The sequence below is a fragment of the Schistocerca piceifrons genome, chromosome 1 (genome assembly GCF_021461385.2).
Source record: "Schistocerca piceifrons isolate TAMUIC-IGC-003096 chromosome 1, iqSchPice1.1, whole genome shotgun sequence".
NCBI lineage: Eukaryota > Metazoa > Arthropoda > Insecta > Orthoptera > Acrididae > Schistocerca > Schistocerca piceifrons.
The window spans coordinates 500,607,305-500,625,457 of NC_060138.1; the positions used below are offsets into that span (position 1 = coordinate 500,607,305).

The following is an 18,153-nucleotide window of genomic DNA, read 5'->3' on the forward strand; positions in this document are numbered from 1 at the left end:
TCCATTTTAAATCACTCCTAATGCCTACTCCCAGATAATTTATGGAATTAACTGCTTCCAGTTGCTGACCTGCTATATTCTAGCTAAATGATAAAGGATCTTTCTTTCTATGTATTCGCTACACATTACACTTGTCTACATTGAGATTCAATTGCCATTCCCTGCACCATGCGTCAAATTCGTTGCAGATCCTCCTGCATTTCAGTACAATTTTCCATTGTTAAGATACGCTCTACGTCTTTTGGTATTGGGGATCTACAAAACTGTCACCGAGTTCGGTAATTAGCTGGAAATGGACTCGGGTACCAGCAGAAGATGCTAGTGGTGTACGAGAGCGAACCTGGAGATGCGACCCTCCTGGTCGGCGGCGAGCAGATCCTCGCCCTCCTCGGCGTCTGGGCGCGGCAGCCACTCGACGTGCCAGACGGGGGCCCTCACCGGCGCCGCGCCGCGCGCCACCACCCTGCAGGCGCCGCCGCCGGCGGACACGTCCACCAGGGCGACGGCGCCGTCGTAGAAGCCGACGGCCAGCAGGTTGGGCGCCGCCGGGCAGAAGCGCAGCGACGACACCTCCGCGCCGAAGCCGTAGGCGCGCTCCGGCTCGGCGGGGTTCTTGACGCACCACACGCAGACGGCGCCGCGGCCGCGCCCCCGGCCGCCGCCGCCGCCGCCGCCGTAGTGGAACTTGCCGTAGGCCGCGGCCAGCAGGTCGCCGCAAGCCGCGCTCCAGCACAGCGCCGACACGCTGCGCCCGCTCGCGCGCTCGCACTCGAACACCCACAGTGGCCGCACGTGGTAGCGGAAGCGCGGGCCGCCGCCCTCTGCGTCCGCCTCCGTCAAGCCCTGCACGAGTGCAGCTAGGATGACCACACGTCCGGATTAATCCGGACATGACCTCCTTTTCAGCTCTTTGTCCGGGGTCCGGGCGGATTTTTACAGTGTTCGGCTTTTTCGCAAAGTTGAGCGTAATATAGTTAAATTTACAATTCGTCCCGTTCTATTGCTCTTTTCTAAAATACTTTAACTATCAGAATGAAATGTTCACTCTACAGCGGAGTGTGCGCTGATATGAAACTTCCTAGTAGATTAAAACTGTGTGCCGGACCGAGACTCGAACTCGGGACCTTTGCCTTTCGCGGGCAAGTGCTCTACCGACTGAGCTACCCAAGCACGACTCACGCACCGTCCCCACAGCTTCACTTCTGCCAGTACCTCGTCTCCTACCTTCCAAACTTTACAGAAACTCTCCTGTGAACCTTGCAGAACTAGCAATCCTGAAAGAAAGGAGGAGACGAGGTACTGGCAGAAGTGAAGCTGTGGGGACGGGGCGTGAGTCGTGCTTGGTAGCTCAGTCGGTAGAGCAGTTTCCCGCGAGAGGCAAAGGTCCCGAGTTCGAGTCTCGATCCGACACACAGTTTTAATCTGCCAGGAAGTTTCATATCAGCGCACACTCCGCTGTAGAGTGAAAACTTCATTGTAGAAACATCCCCCAGGCTGTGGCTAAGCCATGTCTCTGCAATATCATTTCTTCCAGGAGTGCTAGTTCTGCAAGGTTCGCAGGAGAGCTTCTGTAAAGTTTGGAAGGTAGGAGACGGGATACTGGCAGAAATGAAGATGTGGGGACGGGGCGTGAGTCGTGATTGGGTACCTCAGTTGGTAGCGCACTTGCCCGCGAAAGGCAAAGATCCAGAGTTCGAGTCTCGGTCCGGTACACAGTTTTAATTTGCCAGGAAGTTTCATACCTAAACTATTGGCACGAAGGCAGTGTTAGTAGGTGGCACCAGGATCGTCGATGTTATCGTTGATCGACCTGTAAGCTAATGTAAATATCGATTATTTAAAATTTTCGTTTCTTATCTTCGCTTTGTATTGGCTTGGCTTCCTGTAGCGTGCGTGTCATTTGTGAGTGTAATTTTTAACCGAGTGAGCTACGTAAAGTATTTGGCTATGCCTAAACGAAAGTGTACATTCTCTGATGTCCTTTCCTGCAAATAGCCAGCTTTCAAGAAAGGGAGAAATGAATTTGAAGCGGAATGTAAGATATGTGGAACTGGAACGTACGTCTCAGTGGCCAATAAACGTAAGAAATAACTCGACAGATTAACTGTCATCGTTTTATTTCATTGTTTCATAGTCATTCAATTTATTTGTATTCGGAAGGTTAAAGTGCAGTTTACATGTCGTCAGCTGCTGCTTGAATTGTACACGTTGGTAGCGGTGCGTCTAATGAATGGAGGGCATTTAGTCTTACGTTTTTCGCTTTGTAAACAATTCCGTGTGGTTGTCATAACAAAACAATTGACGCCATACTGTCACCACAATCAATGTTTTTAATTTTTTTTCATCCCTCGCGGAGAAGCGTGGTGTAAGCAGTCTCTTTAGCAGATTTGATGCGTCTCCTAAGTGTTCTACCAATAAAATGCGGTCTTTGGCTCGCTTTATTCGCAACATTTTCTGTGTATTCATTTCAGTTTAAGTTGTTCGTTATTGTAATCGCTAGATGTTTAACTTGCCTATGGTGAGTGATAAGGGGCGGTCTGAAAGTTTTCAGCTTGAAGAGAGACTCCTCAGCTAAGATTGCGTTTGTAGAACTTTTATTTAGGATGTCTGGTTTCGGTAAACAGAGTTGCCATCACGTGATCTGCGAATAGTGCTTATGAAGTGTAAACCATGTTACTTTATGAAAACTAGCGTACACGTCATAATTATAATACATAAAAGAGCGAATCGAAAGTTATAAGCGAAAATCGTTTTCACATCTCTGAAAGTGGAATACTGTACTGGTGCTGATGACGCTAAGATTGTAAAGTAGGCTGCTTTCAGAGATGGTAGTACGGACCAAAACAAGAAAAAAGGTCTCGTAAACATGGGCTCTAAAATGCAAACCTTAAGAGCTATGAGCACTTAATCAGTAAAAGAGATTTGTTTCACAGTAGCGAAGATGAACATGTGCTCGTAGATCGTCAGGCATGTATTTTAGAGATCTCAGAACGGTTTTCGCTTATAGCTTTCGACTCACACGTTTCCGGTACAGTGACCGTTGCCTCAAATTGATGCGTTTATTTTTCTCCAGCACCCATGAATGTTTGATCTCTGGACATATATATATGCAGGGTGTTACAAAAAGGTACGGCCAAACTTTCAGGAAACATTCCTCACACACAAAGAAAGAAAATACGTTATGTGGACATGTGTCCGGAAACGCTTACTTTCCATATTAGGGCTCATTTTATTACTTCTCTTCAAATCACATTAATCATGGAATGGAAACACACAGCAACAGAACGTACCAGCGTAACTTCAAACACTTTGTTACAGGAAATCCTCCGTTAGCGAGGATACATGCATCCACCCTCCGTCGCATGGAATCCCTGATGCGGTAATGCAGCGCAGCCCTGGAGAATGGCGTATTGTATCACAGCCGTCCACAATACGAGCACGAAGAGTCTCTACATTTGGTACCGGGGTTGCGTAGACAAGAGTTTCCAAATGCCCCCATAAATGGAAGTCAAGGGGGTTGAGGTCAGGAGAGCGCGAGGCCATGGAATTGGTCCGCCTCTACCAATCCATCGGTCACCGAACCTGTTGTTGAGAAGCGTACGAACACTTCGACTGAAATGTGCAGGAGCTCCATCGTGCATGAACCACATGTTGTGTCGTACATGTAAAGGCACATGTTCTAGCAGCACAGGTAGAGTATCCCGTATGAAATCATGATAACGTGCTCCATTGAGCGTAGGTGGAAGAACATGGGGCACAATCAAGACATCACCAACAATGTCTGCCCAAACTGTCACAGAAAATCTGTGTTGATGACGTGATTGCACAATTGCGTGCGGATTCTCGTCGGCCCACACATGTTGAGTGAGAAAAGTTTACAATTTGATCACGTTGGAATGGAACCTCATCCGTAAAGAGGACATTTGCACTGAAATGAGGATTGACACATTGTTGGATGAACCATTCGCAGAAGTGTACCCGTGGAGGCCAATCACCTGCTGATAGTGCCTGCACACGCTGTACATGGTACGGAAACAACTGGTTCTCTCGTAGCACTCTCCATACAGTGACGTGGTCAACGTTACCTTGTACAGCAACAACTTCTGTGACGCTGACGTTAGGGTTATCGTCAACTGCACGAAGAATTGTCTCGTCCATTGCAGGTGTCCGCGTCGTTCTAGGTCTTCCCCAGTCGCGAGTCATAGGCTGGAATGTTCCGTGCTCCCTAAGACGCCGATCAATTGCTTCGAACGTCTTCCTGTCGGGACACCTTCGTTCTGGAAATCTGTCTCGATACAAACGTACCGCGCCACGGCTATTGCCCCGTGCTAATCCATACATCAAATGGGCATCTGCCAACTCCGCATTTGTAAACATTGCACTGACTGCAAAACCACGTTCGTGATGAACACTAACCTGTTGATGCTACGTAATGATGTGCTTCATGCTAGTACTGTAGAGCAATGAGTCGCATGTCAACACAAGCACCGAAGTCAACATTACCTTCCTTCAATTGGGCCAACTGGCGGTGAATCGAGGAAGTACAGTAAATACTGACGAAACTAAAATGAGCTCTAACATGGAAATTAAGCGTTTCCGGACACATGTCCACATAACATCTTTTCTTTATTTGTGTGTGAGGAATGTTTCCTGAAAGTTTCGCCATACCCTCTATATATATATATATATATATATAATGTGTGTGTGTGTGTTTTGCAGGAGGAAGTAAAAACATTTTCTAAAAAACAGAAAGAACGTAGTAATCGTATAGAGGTAAAACAATATATATATATATATATATATATATATATATATATATATATATATATATAATGTGTGTGTGTGTGTGTGTGTGTGTGTGTGTTTTGCAGGAGGAAGTAAAAACATTTTCTAAAAAGCAGAAAGAACGTAGTAATCGTATGGAGGTAAAACAAAACAATAGGCTAAAATAGACAACATGTTGTTAGGACTGCAACGTAAGTCATATTACAAAATCCTATCTCTGTAAAACGTCACGTATAAGAGAAAATAATAGGACAGTAACTTTTATTAACAATATGCCTGCACGGCTGGCAACTATTTGACGACGAAACTGAGAGAGAGCTTGTGTGTTCATTTCATAGTCAATTGCAAATATAAATATGCAGTATTAATGAAAATGTGATAACGGATATACAGTTATAAAATTATTTTGGTAGCTGGTGGAAACTAAAATACTTTCCAAAAGCAAAAAGAACATACGCAATCATATGGAGGTAAAACAGTACGTTATAAAAGACGTACGTCGTTAGGTCTACTCCCTCAGTCTCATTCCTAAATTTTATCTTTGTACGACGTCAGATACAATAAAGAATATCACAAGTAACATTTATCGGTAATAATCTGCACAGCGGAAAACTAGTTGACGACGAGGTTGCACATGTATTGTCTAGGTATTTAGTTGGATGGAATACCACGACATTTTTACACTGATAAGCATTATGACCACTGCGCACAACGACGGTGGATGCCTCTTGGTGGCCATGCGGGCACGTGACGCGATAACGAAAGTATGTAGGCGGAGCAAACACGAACGGGGATCACTCTGGCGAAGATATGGGCTGCAAGTGGAGAAACCACTCAGAAAAGCGACTTTGACAAAGGTCGCATTGTTATTACGTACAGTCTGTGAACGAGTATCTCGAAAACGGCGAAGCTCATCGAATGTTCACGTGCTACTGTCGTCAGCATCTACGGAGAGAGGTAGCACAGTGAAACTACCACTAGGATCTAAATGTTTGGACGTCCACGACTCTGCACAGAACGTGTGGTTCGGAAGCTTGTCTGCTCTATAAAGTAGGATAGATGATGATCAGTGGCATCTCTGCAAAATTGTTTCGCAGCACACCGTTCATCGAACACTGTTGAACGTGGAGCTCCGCAGCAGACCCACCCTAAGTGTTGACGCAACGACATCGTCAATTACGATTGCAGTGGGCACGGAACCATAACGGTCAGCCGGCCGCGGTGACCGAGCGGTTCTAGGCGCTTCAGTCCGGAACCACGCGACTGCTACGGTCGTAGGTTCGAATCCTGCCTCGGCCATGGATGTGTGTGATGTCCTTAGGTTAGTTAGGTTTAAGTAGTTGTAAATCTAGGGGACTGATGAGCTCAGATGTTAAGTCCCATAGTGTTGAGAGCCATTTGAACCATAGCGGTCAACGTAAACATGTCAGCTTTTCGGGCTTTGCCACACTAGGTCGACGGTCTTCTCCACGGCATCTTCGAAGTGAAAGGCGGCTCGAAACGGGCAGCGCGACGGATGCATGCTGGTGGGAGCAGTACTGTGCTATGGGAGATATTCTCCTGCATTGGCGTGGATGGGATCTGTGGTAGTAATCGAAGACAGCTGTGAACCATCTGCATCCCTTCATGGTTGATGTTTCTCCGACGGCGATGTCGCCCTTCAGCAGTATAATAGTCTGGTCTCGGAGCCAGAACCGTGTTACAGTGGTTTCAGGTGCATTATAGTGCACTTACGTTGATTTCTCGACCAGCGAATTCGACTGATGTAAATCCTACGGAACCCATGTGGGTTGATATCGGACGCCACTAAAGGGCACGCAAATCAGTGGCCCGTTATTTACGATAATTACATGACCTGTGCGGAGACATCTAATGCCACATACCACCACAACACCAACGGACTGTCGAATAGCTGATACGCAGAATCAGCGATGTATTTCGTTCCAAATACGGACAAAGGGCTATTAAGCAGGTGGTTGTTCATCATGTTTTGGCTCATCAGTGTATATTTATCGTGTAACCGAAATTTAACGAATTTTTTTTAGCGATCGTCTGGAGGACTTCGTACTGTTTATTGTTGAGAGCCGGGCGTACCTTGAAGATCTTCTGCTGGGCACGGAAGACGTTGCTGGCCAGCACGCGCTCGACGGTGGCGCAGGCGGCGGCGAAGGCCGGCTTGGCCGCGATCGCCTCCAGCTGTCGGCGGTGGTCTGCCAGCAGCCGCGCGTCCTCCACAGCGGAGGAGGAAGACGTGGCCGACGGCCGGGTGTCGTCCGCCTGCGCCTCCTGCTCGGAGCTCCTGCTGCGGCGCGACAGCTGCGAGCGGCGCGACGTGAGCGACGGCCGGCCGCGGGGCCTGGCCGCCGCCGCCGCCGCCCCCTCGCCCGGCAGCAGGCCCTCCATCCGCCCGTCGGCTGCGGCGGCCACCGACTCGGCGCCTCCCGCTGCGTCGCGGGCCGCCGCCGCCCGCGCGACCTGCGCAGGCGTCGCAGCGCGCGCGTCGCCGCAGCCCGCCCGTCCAGCCTCGCTGTCAGCTGCTGCGTACTGCACGCCCTTCCATTTCTCATTCTCAGTTCATCACACGTTCGAAAAACTTGGTTTTCTTCTAGCAGACATTAGAGTAGGTGGGGGCAAAGGTGAACACTTTTCTAAAATTTAATATAAACAGTCACAACAGCGATAAACCTTTTTACATGTTTCGGTCTGTTTTAGACCATCTTCAGACCTGTAAAAAATGTTCAAATATGTGTGAATTCCTAAGAGACCAAACTGCTGAGGTCATCGGTCCCTAGACTTACACACTACTTAAACTAACTTATCCTAAGAACAACACACACACACACATGTGCCCATGCCCGAGGGAGGACTCGAACCTCCGGCGGGAGGGGCCGCCCAGTCCGTGAAATGGCGCCTCAAACCGTGCGGCCACTCGCGCGGCTCAGACCCATACGGTGATGATAGATTGTGGATGTGAACTGAGCAGGTGCTATACCTCCACGGACGCTAACTGGAGCAATTAGCGTTCGTGGAGGCGTAGCGTATTGAAAGGTAACCCTAGTGGTACTATATAAATTGAGACTGGACTACATAAATTGACTGGGAATGTTGCCATAGTTTTCGTGTCCTAACATTTATTTTCTCTTTAAAACAGGCATAAAAGATGCTAAACAAGTTATTGATTGAAACTTCCAGGCAGATTAAAACTGTGTGCCGGACTGAGACTCGATCTCCAGGTCCCAAGTTCGAGTCTCGGTCCGGCACACAGTTCTAATTTGCCATGAAGTTTCATATCGGGGCACAATCCGCTGCAGAGTGAAAATCTCATTCAAGTTATTGATTAAATACCGCAAATAACTAACAGGTGATTCAAGACTACACTGGTCAAGGATCCTGGGTGGCAGAGACAGTGTAACTACTGGAGTGAATCAAGTACTCTGTCTCTAAAAATGTGGATAACGCAATCTTAATTGATGTGACGCTGAGCAGACTTTGACTGATCCAATCAACTATAGTTTCTCTACATAGGTACAGCTGAGAGCAAGTGGCGATTGAGATCTGTACACCCTGGCAATACCAGAGCAGCAGTACATTACCCTGTTTGCTTCGTGTGGTAATATAACCTGCAGCTGGCGAGATGTGTGCAGTGGAGGTGAGATCTGGAAGCGGCACCTGTGAATCGATGGCGGCCACGAAAGAAATGCGAACATCTCATGGTCTAGCGATCAGGCAGACATATCGCAATTTACTCTCTACCAGAGCCCTGAAATCACGGTACATTTCAGTGTATGACACACCCATTCGCTCGTCGTACCAAGGACCAATTTGGCTCACTTATACGACAGAGCTCACAAGGATACCAAACGTCAAGACCGGTAAACCAAAATCGAATGCCCTCAGTAAACGAGTAGTCCGAGACGTTTGAAGACACACTGTCGGTACAGTTAGGACTTCACCACAGGCTCCCCAGTCTAAACAACTCACAAATGAAGTCAGTCCCAGGACAGGTCCCAAGCACAACCACACATGCCTGAGCTTCGACCAGAAGTTGCTTACCAGCCCAAAGTCCTGCACCCGAGAGCCTTGCCCTCTCTTAAAAAAAAAAAAAAAATCCATTTTCCCACAAAGTGCACAAACGACACTGCCTTCACGCCGTCTTGAGCCAATCACAGGGCTCTAGAGGCGCTAAATCTCCCCTCCCACACGACAGCACAAACTCATTTCGAACCAGGGCAAGAGTTAAGAAACATGGGTCTCTGAAAAAAAAAGGAAACCGCCAATTACTGGCTTTTTTAAGTTTTCGCAGAGGGAGAAGAGACGATTTTCTCTGATGTCGTGTCACTTCCCATGGCAACAAGCGAACAGATACAGTCTTAAAGATCTTTATCTAAATTGCCTGTGCCTTGGAGCTTGTTAGTCCCAGCTATGAGGTATAATAAAAATTCTATATCTAAACGTTTCTCAGATGCCGGATTTTTCTTATACAACCAAGGTGGCTGTGGGAAGTGGTTCACTGACCTATTTGCACTTTCAGCGAACACAAAAACTTGTGAATTTTTATTATGCGTTTCTCTGCCCACAATGCCCGGTTTACTGCTCCACTGAGTAGACGTGTTCCTTCAGACCGTCGCCCCAGCCCAGGCCTTCTGCTGGCGCCTTGGCAGGTTCAAAAAATGGCTCTGAGCACTATGGGACGTAACTTCTGAGGTCATCAGTCCCCTAGAACTTAGAACTACTTAAGCCTAACTAACCTAAGGACATCACACACATCCATGCCCGACACAGGATTCGAACCTGCGACTGTAGTGGTCGCGCGGTTCCGGACTGTAGCACCTAGATCCGCTCGGCCACTCCGGCCGGCCCTTGGCAGGTATCACGGCATTGTTCTGCTGGAGACCTGTCTCGATGAGGGACTGCCCAGTCTGCCCTCTATGGCTGTGCGCCTGTCTAAGGGATGGGCTCACCGCAAATTGACTTCAACTCCCAACATGCTGTTTCTACAAGCTAAGTACGATAAAAATACCTCATGCTTTTAGTGCTCTACCAGGCTCCATCAACGTCTGCTCAGGCTGTTAACTTTCTAAAGTCTCGCACAAGGTGTGTCAGGTTGTAACAAAATCTTTAATAATTTTCCATATGCGAAAAATAGGTGAGAGTAACTAGGCCTCTCTCAGTATGCTCCTTTACAGCCACCAACTACTATCACAGTGTGAGTCTGAAGATGGTCTAAGACAGATTGAAATCAGTAAGGTGATATTAAAAGAACTTTATTGTGGTTGTCACTGTTTATATTCAATTTTCAATAACAAATAAACCACTGTACACCAGAAAGAAATGTTCTCGAAAATTAACGCTTTTCTGTTTTTCCCTTCTGCTTTTCTGGTTACATGACAATAAAAATTGTACACAGTACACCTCGCAACATACTTAACATCCAACCGTAAAAAAAAATTGTACACAGTACATGCTCATCATACTTTACACCGCACCACAAGTCCAAGATTAATTTATGATGTATGAGGGGGGCCCAAAAGTAACGGGAATTGGGCTGCAGTGGGGAGGGCACCCGTTATGGTCACGCCACCTGACTCAGTGTGCGAAGTTGTATCACTGTTAGTGCATCGGTTCGCCCGTGAGATCTTTTTCAATTTCGGTGAAAACGTGATGGCAGATTGCCGAGAGCAAAGCGCGGCTGTCAAATTTTGTTTCCCGTTGGGGAAATCGACCGCGGAAACTTTTGTAATGCTTATTATGACTGCTTATGGGGATGCTGCCCTAAGTAAAACTAGAGTCCACTAGTCGTTTCCATGTTTTAAAAATGGAGAAATGTCAACTAAAGACCAATACCGTTCAGGACGACCCTCAACATCGTGAAGTGACGAAAACGTTGACAAAATCAATGCCTATGTTCGAGAAGACCGTCGCCGAACCATTCATCAACTCTGTGAGATGTCTGGAATATCATGAAATTCAATTCAGAGGATTTTATCCCAAGATCTGCACATGAGGAAAGTTGCAGCCAAATTTGTCCCTCGCTTTCTCACAGACAAGCAAAGGGAACGTCGAATTCAGGCATGTTTTCAGCTTCAAAATCAGCTCAAAGAGGACCCTGATTTTTTTCCCCAAGGTGATTACTGGTGATGAATCGTGGTGCTACGGATACGACCCCAAAACAAAGCAGCAATCAAGCCAGTGGAAGACAAGTGGCTCTCCTCTTCCCAAAAAAGCTCACCAAGTGAAGTCAAACATCAAGTCAATACTCATTTGTTTCTTCGATTACAGAAGTGTTGTGCACGCGGAGTTCATTCCCCCGAATCACACTGTCAACTGGGAGTTCTACTTTGAGGTTTTGAAAAGATTGAGAGAGAGTTTCCCGAAGAAAAGGGCAGATCTTTGGTGGACAGGCGATTGATTCTTCCACACGACAATGCGCCGGCCCACACCGGCCTCTTCATAGCGCAGTTTTTGACCAAAAACGGCATGACATCGATTGTCCATCCCCTCCCCCCCCCCCCCCCTCCTCTACTCACTGGATCTAGCCCTCTGTGATTTCTTTTTGTTCTCCGGGCTCAATTGGGACTGAAAGGAAAGCGTTTTGCCACTATGGAGGAAGTAAAACAAAAATCGCTGTAAGGCATAAAGAACATCCCGATAAGTGAATTAAAAAACTGTACTGAAGAATGAAAGGATCATTTGAAGAACTGCGTTGTGGTCAATGGAGACTACTTTGTAGGTGATTAAAATTTGGTGTAAAAATGTTTAAATATTTAGAAGATGCACTGAGGTGAAACAAGTCATGAGGTAGCGAGGGCTGTGGAGGAGTAAGGGGGGGGGGGGGGGGGGGCAAACGAGGTATCTGCCCCGGGCAGCAATGTCAAGGGGGTACCAAATTTACATTCTTGAAGGAAAAACCTTCTTACAGAAAGCGCCTTTGATCCAACGCACGTTGGTCTATCGATTATTCATATGACTTTGAAACGCATCCGTGTTGGAATTTGAGTATTTTTGAATACATTCTAAGTTGATTTCTGAACGAATCATAAGTCGATTTCTGAATGCGTGCATAGTGTACATGATGTCTCTGCCAGAGAAATCCCCGTCGCATCTAGAAACAAAAAACTTACCCACAGACAAAAGGGGACGCGGTTATACGAGCTGAGATGAATAAACCCGAAAGGGTGAAAGCCAACAGCTGTTTGTTTACGTGGTTGAGTGAGTGTGCGAGTAATGAGCGTTATTATAATCATAAGCGAAATCCATGGATTCAGACCACCAGAGTGGAAATAAATAACAGGTAAGAAAGATTAGATATTATCTTCTCGGTGTACCCAAGAAAATGAAATTTTATCAGAAAATTTTTGCTAGATCGTCACACTGCTGAGGGGCAGTTGTACGGTCCCCGGTTAGCAGCCCCTTAAGTTCCATCCTCGGAATAGCGCGGAGAACGCGTGGTACGAACACGTAATAACACCTAACCAGCGAATAAACGCGGGATAACTGAACCGGTGATTCTAGCAGGATTAGTGAAGCTAACCGGAGAATAAATTTTGACAATGGCAGTTACACAATTAGTGACGATAAGAAACTTCCTGGCAGATTAAAACTGTGTGCCCGACCGAGACTCAACTCGGGACCTTTGCCTTTCGCGGGCAAGTGCTCTACCAACTGAGCTACCGAAGCACGACTCACGCCCGGTACTCACAGCTCTACTTCTGCCAGTATCTCGTCTCCTACCTTCCAAACTTTACAGAAGCTCTCCTGCGAACGTTGCAGAACTAGCACTCCTGAAAGAAAGGATATTGCGGAGACATGGCTTAGCCACAGCCTGGGGGATGTTTCCAGAATGAGATGTTCATTCCAGTGACGATAAGATTTTTTTGTTAGAACAAGGAAGGAGAAGAAACTGGGATATCACACAAATTATATGGAAGAATATAACGATTCGAAATTTATGTAAAAATTTCGGCTACTAGTACTGCTTTTTTATCTCATCGGTACTTCGTGAATTATATTCTGGAGTGTTATTTATGTAAATGAGGTAGATAAAAATGACCATTTGTGCCCAAAATAGTCTCACTCACTTGGCCAGTGTTATAGTTGCTGCAATATTAGAAAGACGTAGTTCATTTTATCTAGCAGACAATTACAAAATAGACATAATCGAACCGAGAAACGAAACCATTCTTGGGTATCATTCGTATTAACAGCTTTTTCGTTATTAGACAACGACATTTTGATTTTTCATGTAGCAAAATATTTGACGAACATTACGTCTCTCGCAGAAAGGACAGCATGCCGCGAAAACCTATAGCAAGATTAGAAAGAAAAAACTTCTGGGACTTAAGGACTGAAGAAATGTGAACTGCCTTACTTGTCTCCTGCATTTGCTGCTTTTATATGTCCTATGTTTAATTTTATGTCACACAAAAGAGAAAGTTATTGGCTAATAGGCAATAAAGAGTGCATATTTGCTAAAGAGTTCTTATTCTTCCGGTCATAAATAATCCCACCGAGTACGTTTAAGGGAGGTATGATGTCAAACCGTCCGACTGGTAGTAGGAGAGGCACCACAGGACATTTTAGTTTCCACTGTCCTGAATAGAGGCTTGATGGCTTCCATTACGAAATATGCACGTCTAAATTCCACAGAGCGAAATGAGCGCCACTATTATTAAGTTTCTACCCTTGTTCGGAAATATCGTAAATTCGGGGCTGATATACTGCGTACACAAGGTATAAAAGGGCACTGCATCAGTGGAGATGTCAATTTTTTTCAGATGATTCCATGAAAAGGTTTCCGGCGTAGATTATGGCCGCGCGAGGGAAATTAACAGACTTTAAACGGAGAATAGTGGTTGGAGCTATACGCATGGGATATTCCATTTCGGAAAACGTTAGGAATTCAATATTCTGATATCGATAGTGTCAAGAGTGTGCCGAGAATACCAAATTTCAAGCATTACTTCTCACCGTGACCAACGCAGTGGCCGACGCCTTTCAAATTAACGAACAATAGCAGCGACGTTCGCGTAGATTTGTCAGTGTTATCAAACAAGCAACACTGCGTGATATAACCGCTGAAATCAATGTGGGAAATACGAAGAACGTATCTGTTAGGACAGTGCGGCGAAATCTAGGGCTAATGGACTATGGTAGCAGACGACCGATGCGAGTGCTTTTGTTAGCAGCACGTCGCCTGCAGCGCCTCTCCTGGGCTCGTGACCATTTCGGTTGGACCCTAGGCGTCTGGAAAACCGTAGCCTTGCCAGATGAGTCCGATTCCAGTTGGTAAGAGCTGATGATAGGTTCGAGTGTGGATCCATGTTAACAAAGCAATGTACAAACTGGTGGTGGCTCCATAACGGTGTGGGCTACGTCTACATGGAATGGATTGGGCCCTCTGTTCCAACTAAACCGATCGTTGACTGGAAATTATTATGTTCGGTTACTAGGAGACCATCTGCAGCTACTCATGGACGACGGAATTTTTATGCATTTTTATGCATGACAATACGCCACGTCATTGGTCCACACTTCTTCGCGATTGATTTGAAGAACATTCTCGAGAGTTCGAGCGAATGATTTGGCCACCAGATCACCTTAGATGAATCCCACCGAATATTTATGGGACGTAATCGAGAGGCCAATTCGTCCACGGCCGGCCGGAGTGGCCGAGCGCTTCTAGGCGCTACAGTCTGGAACCGCGCGACCGCTACGGTCGCAGGTTCGAATCCTGCCTCGGGCATGGATGTTTGTGATGTCCTTAGGTTGGTTAGGTTTAAGTAGTTCTAAGTTCTCGGGGACTGATGACCTCAGATGTTAAGTTCCATAGTGCTCAGAGCCATTTGAACCATTTTTTTTAGTTCGTCCACAAAGTCCCGCACCGGCAATTATTGACGGCTGTAGACGCAGCATGGCTGAAAATTCTGCAGGGGACGTCCAGTAACATGCCACGCCACGTTGCCAGGGGCGATTCTAGAAGTCGGACCGGTGGGGGGCGGGGGGGGGGGGGGGGGAGGTTTGGGGGAACGGAATATCGCTTAACAAAAAGAGAGCTGGGGTCCTCCACCGACAAATTGGTAAAATTTGGTGCTGCTTAGTTTTTGGTAACTGTTTTCGAGTTCAGGGTAAAAAATGAGTATTAATAAATAATAAGACGCCCGTTTTAAGTTAAATGATATTTATTGGTTTAGATAGTAAGCTATTTGCCGCTCTTATTCTTTTGTTAAAATGTGTTTGAAATACATTGCAACGTATATTGCTACATAATTATAAAAAAAAGATTGAATCTGTTGGAGTAATACATTCGCCGATTTCTGAAGTCATTTTATCCAGTGTAATATGATGCTCCATTGGGGGGAAGGGGGGGGGGCTATAGCCCCTATAGGGAGGGTGAGCATTCTGCTTGGTATTGGCTAGAGCCCGTTGATGTCACAATGAGGCTGGCACGGGAGACTAGAAATTTAGTCTGTCATGGAGGCTGTGTAGCGTAGTGCAGCAATGTGGTTGTACGGCAAATGCGCCGCACCACACACGCTGTGGCGTGTTACTCGTTCATTTGACTTTCGGTTTGGTTCGATATACAGTTGGATAGATCAAGACAAGTGACATGTCAGATGTACCCAAAAGCACTGCCAGCTGATTCTCGAAACACGCCTACCTCCTGACTATTGCTTGGAAGCGTTACAGATGTGGAAGAAGTTTCCTGCTCCCCGGTTACCGTACCCAGATCTTCTTACACATCAGGACTAAATAAATGATAATGAAGCTGGAAAAAGAACTCGTTTGATGAAGAAGCAGATGCTAACATAGCCTGTTCCAGATTTCTATTGCCATTTACCAGGTAAAGATGGAATCCATAACTACTTCCTCCTTGTATCACATATCTTTATGGTTTACAACTTTGCTTATTGATTCGGATATTTTATCCTTATAAATTTCTTTTTCTTACATAAAAGCAAAATTTTGTTTCGAAAAATAGGACAGAGATTTTATGAGATTTTTTGTTTGCACACTCCATTTCGGCGCAAAGCAACACATTATTCTTACACTGTAACACTTTGTTTGTCCATGCTGGCATCGGGGAGTAAAGATCACCACGAGATATAATGATATCCCGTCCACGTCAGGCTCTCGTCTTCACTTTTGTTTCTGGGAACCTAATGTTTTATCAGGGTTTCTGAACTTGCATGCAATATAGCCTGGAATGTATTTCACGCCATCTAGAAGAACGTCCGAGAATACAGAGTCATCACAAAATCTGTTAATCTGCAAATTTGGTAATAAATTTTGTTAGACGTTCATATCTTCTGGGAGTTCTCGCTCTGGCGATTCATAAACAACATTAGACAGAGCTCACTGGTAATGAAATACAGGGACGCAGAGCAGTCCAGTCAGAAGTTGTAGGCCTATTGCGTTATATATTTACGGAATATTTTTCATCTCTATCAAGACAGAAGTCCTTCCAAACTTTGATATTTTTTCCCATCCACATCACACGTCACAGCTACAACATACGTATACTCATCCCTCAACTGCCGTAATGATACTCTGAAGCAAGCTACTAGTCGTAACTGTGTCGAAATCATAATTAAACGGGTTGCCTCCACTGTTTACACAACCCACGGATCATGCAGACTTAAACATTGGAATGTGAATCGACTACTATATTCTCCGACGAGTCGTAACATATGCGACCATTAATATTCATTGCGTCAAATGTCAAAACTGCGGGTCTCTCTCGGGTAGTAAAATGTGTGACTTAGCTTTCGGTAAACACAGGATATCTTCGAGAATACCCGGTCTCCATTTAAATTCCTTCGTTTCTGAAGTGTTGCCCTGCACCCCAAAGCTATTTTTTGCTTTCGTAAATAAGCATGTGCATTTAAGTCAAAGCACGGGCAACGTACTCCGAGTTCCACTTTGCCCTTTCAATCAACAGACATCGCATTTGCGCCGGTGTAAAACACGCATTGCATTCACTTTTATGTAATATTTCTTTTCTTTCACGTCAGACGACCTTCTTGCCTGCCTTAACTAAAGAATATAGCGAAAAGCATTTGTTTTACTTGGTAACGCTACATCACATTTTTAGTGCTGCTTCTTTCTCTGCACTAAGTTTTTTTTAAGTTCAATCTCAGCCCTTAGTTCCTTAATTTCTACATGCTTATTCACTGTCTCACTGAGCCCATGAACAGGATCTGTAGCTTCGGTCTGGTCCACATTTTTTTTTTCTTTCGCAGGTTCTAAAGTCGTCAAAGCTCGTTATTGCATACTTATTGCTTCGCAGCGTTGTGCACGACCTCCAGATCTCTAAAGAATGAATCTGTTTTCACTGTTCCTGGAATTATTTACCGAGCACTATACAACCACTTTAATTTCTCATATTAATCAGATAAATAATAGGCAAAAGCGATAAAATAATAGTCACGTAAGTCGTTACAATACCTTATTTCGACAGAATTTTTTTAAACGCTCATACCGTTAACGGGATACGATCTCATAACCTTCGACATGTCAGGCAGGGATTGTATCCTCTACGGCCTAGGCTATACAGCCACTTCATCTACATCTACATTTATACTCCGCAAGCCACCCAACGGTGTGTGGCGGAGGGCACTTTACGTGCCACTGTCATTACCTCCCTTTCCTGTTCCTGTCGCGTATGGTTCGCGGGAAGAACGACTGTCTGAAAGCCTCCGTGCGCGCTCTAATCTCTCTAATTTTACATTCGTGGTCTCCTCGGGAGGTATAAGTAGGGGGAAGCAATATATTCGATACCTCATCCAGAAACGCACCCTCTCGAAACCTGGCGAGCAAGCTACACCGCGATGCAGAGCGCCTCTCTTGCAGAGTCTGCCACTTGAGTTTGTTAAACATCTCCGTAACGCTATCACGGTTACCAAATAACCCTGTGACGAAACGCGCCGCTCTTCTTTGGATCTTCTCTATCTCCTCCGTCAACCCGATCTGGTACGGATCCGACACTGATGAGCAATACTCAAGTATAGGTCGAACGAGTGTTTTGTAAGCCACCTCCTTTGTTGATAGACTACATTTTCTAAGGCTCTCCCAATGAATCTCAACCTGGTACCCTCCTTACCAACAATTAATTTTATATGATCATTCCACTTCAAATCGTTCCGCACGCATACTCCCAGATATTTTACAGAAGTAACTGCTACCAGCGTTTGTTCCGCTATCATATAATCATACAATAAAGGATCCTTCTTTCTATGTATTCGCAATACATTACATTTGTCTACGTTAAGGGTCAGTTGCCACTCCTTGCACCAAGTGCCTATCCGCTGCAGATCTTCCTGCATTTCGCTACAATTTTCTTATGCTGCAACTTCTCTGTATACTACAGCA

The 18,153-nt window shown here is 45.7% G+C and overlaps 1 protein-coding gene across 1 annotated transcript in view; it reads right to left on the reverse strand.

Annotated features, from left to right (window-relative positions):
- Nucleotides 1-18,153, reverse strand: part of LOC124742107 (dynein axonemal intermediate chain 4) — a 58,623-nt gene that overhangs the window by 30,637 nt on the left and 9,833 nt on the right. Inside the window, exons 3-4 of the mRNA XM_047248752.1 lie at nucleotides 6,880-7,329; nucleotides 331-843 (exon numbers count right to left, since the gene is read on the reverse strand). Of these exons, the coding sequence (XP_047104708.1) occupies nucleotides 331-843; nucleotides 6,880-7,329 (963 nt within the window). The remainder of the gene's footprint in view (nucleotides 1-330; nucleotides 844-6,879; nucleotides 7,330-18,153) is intronic.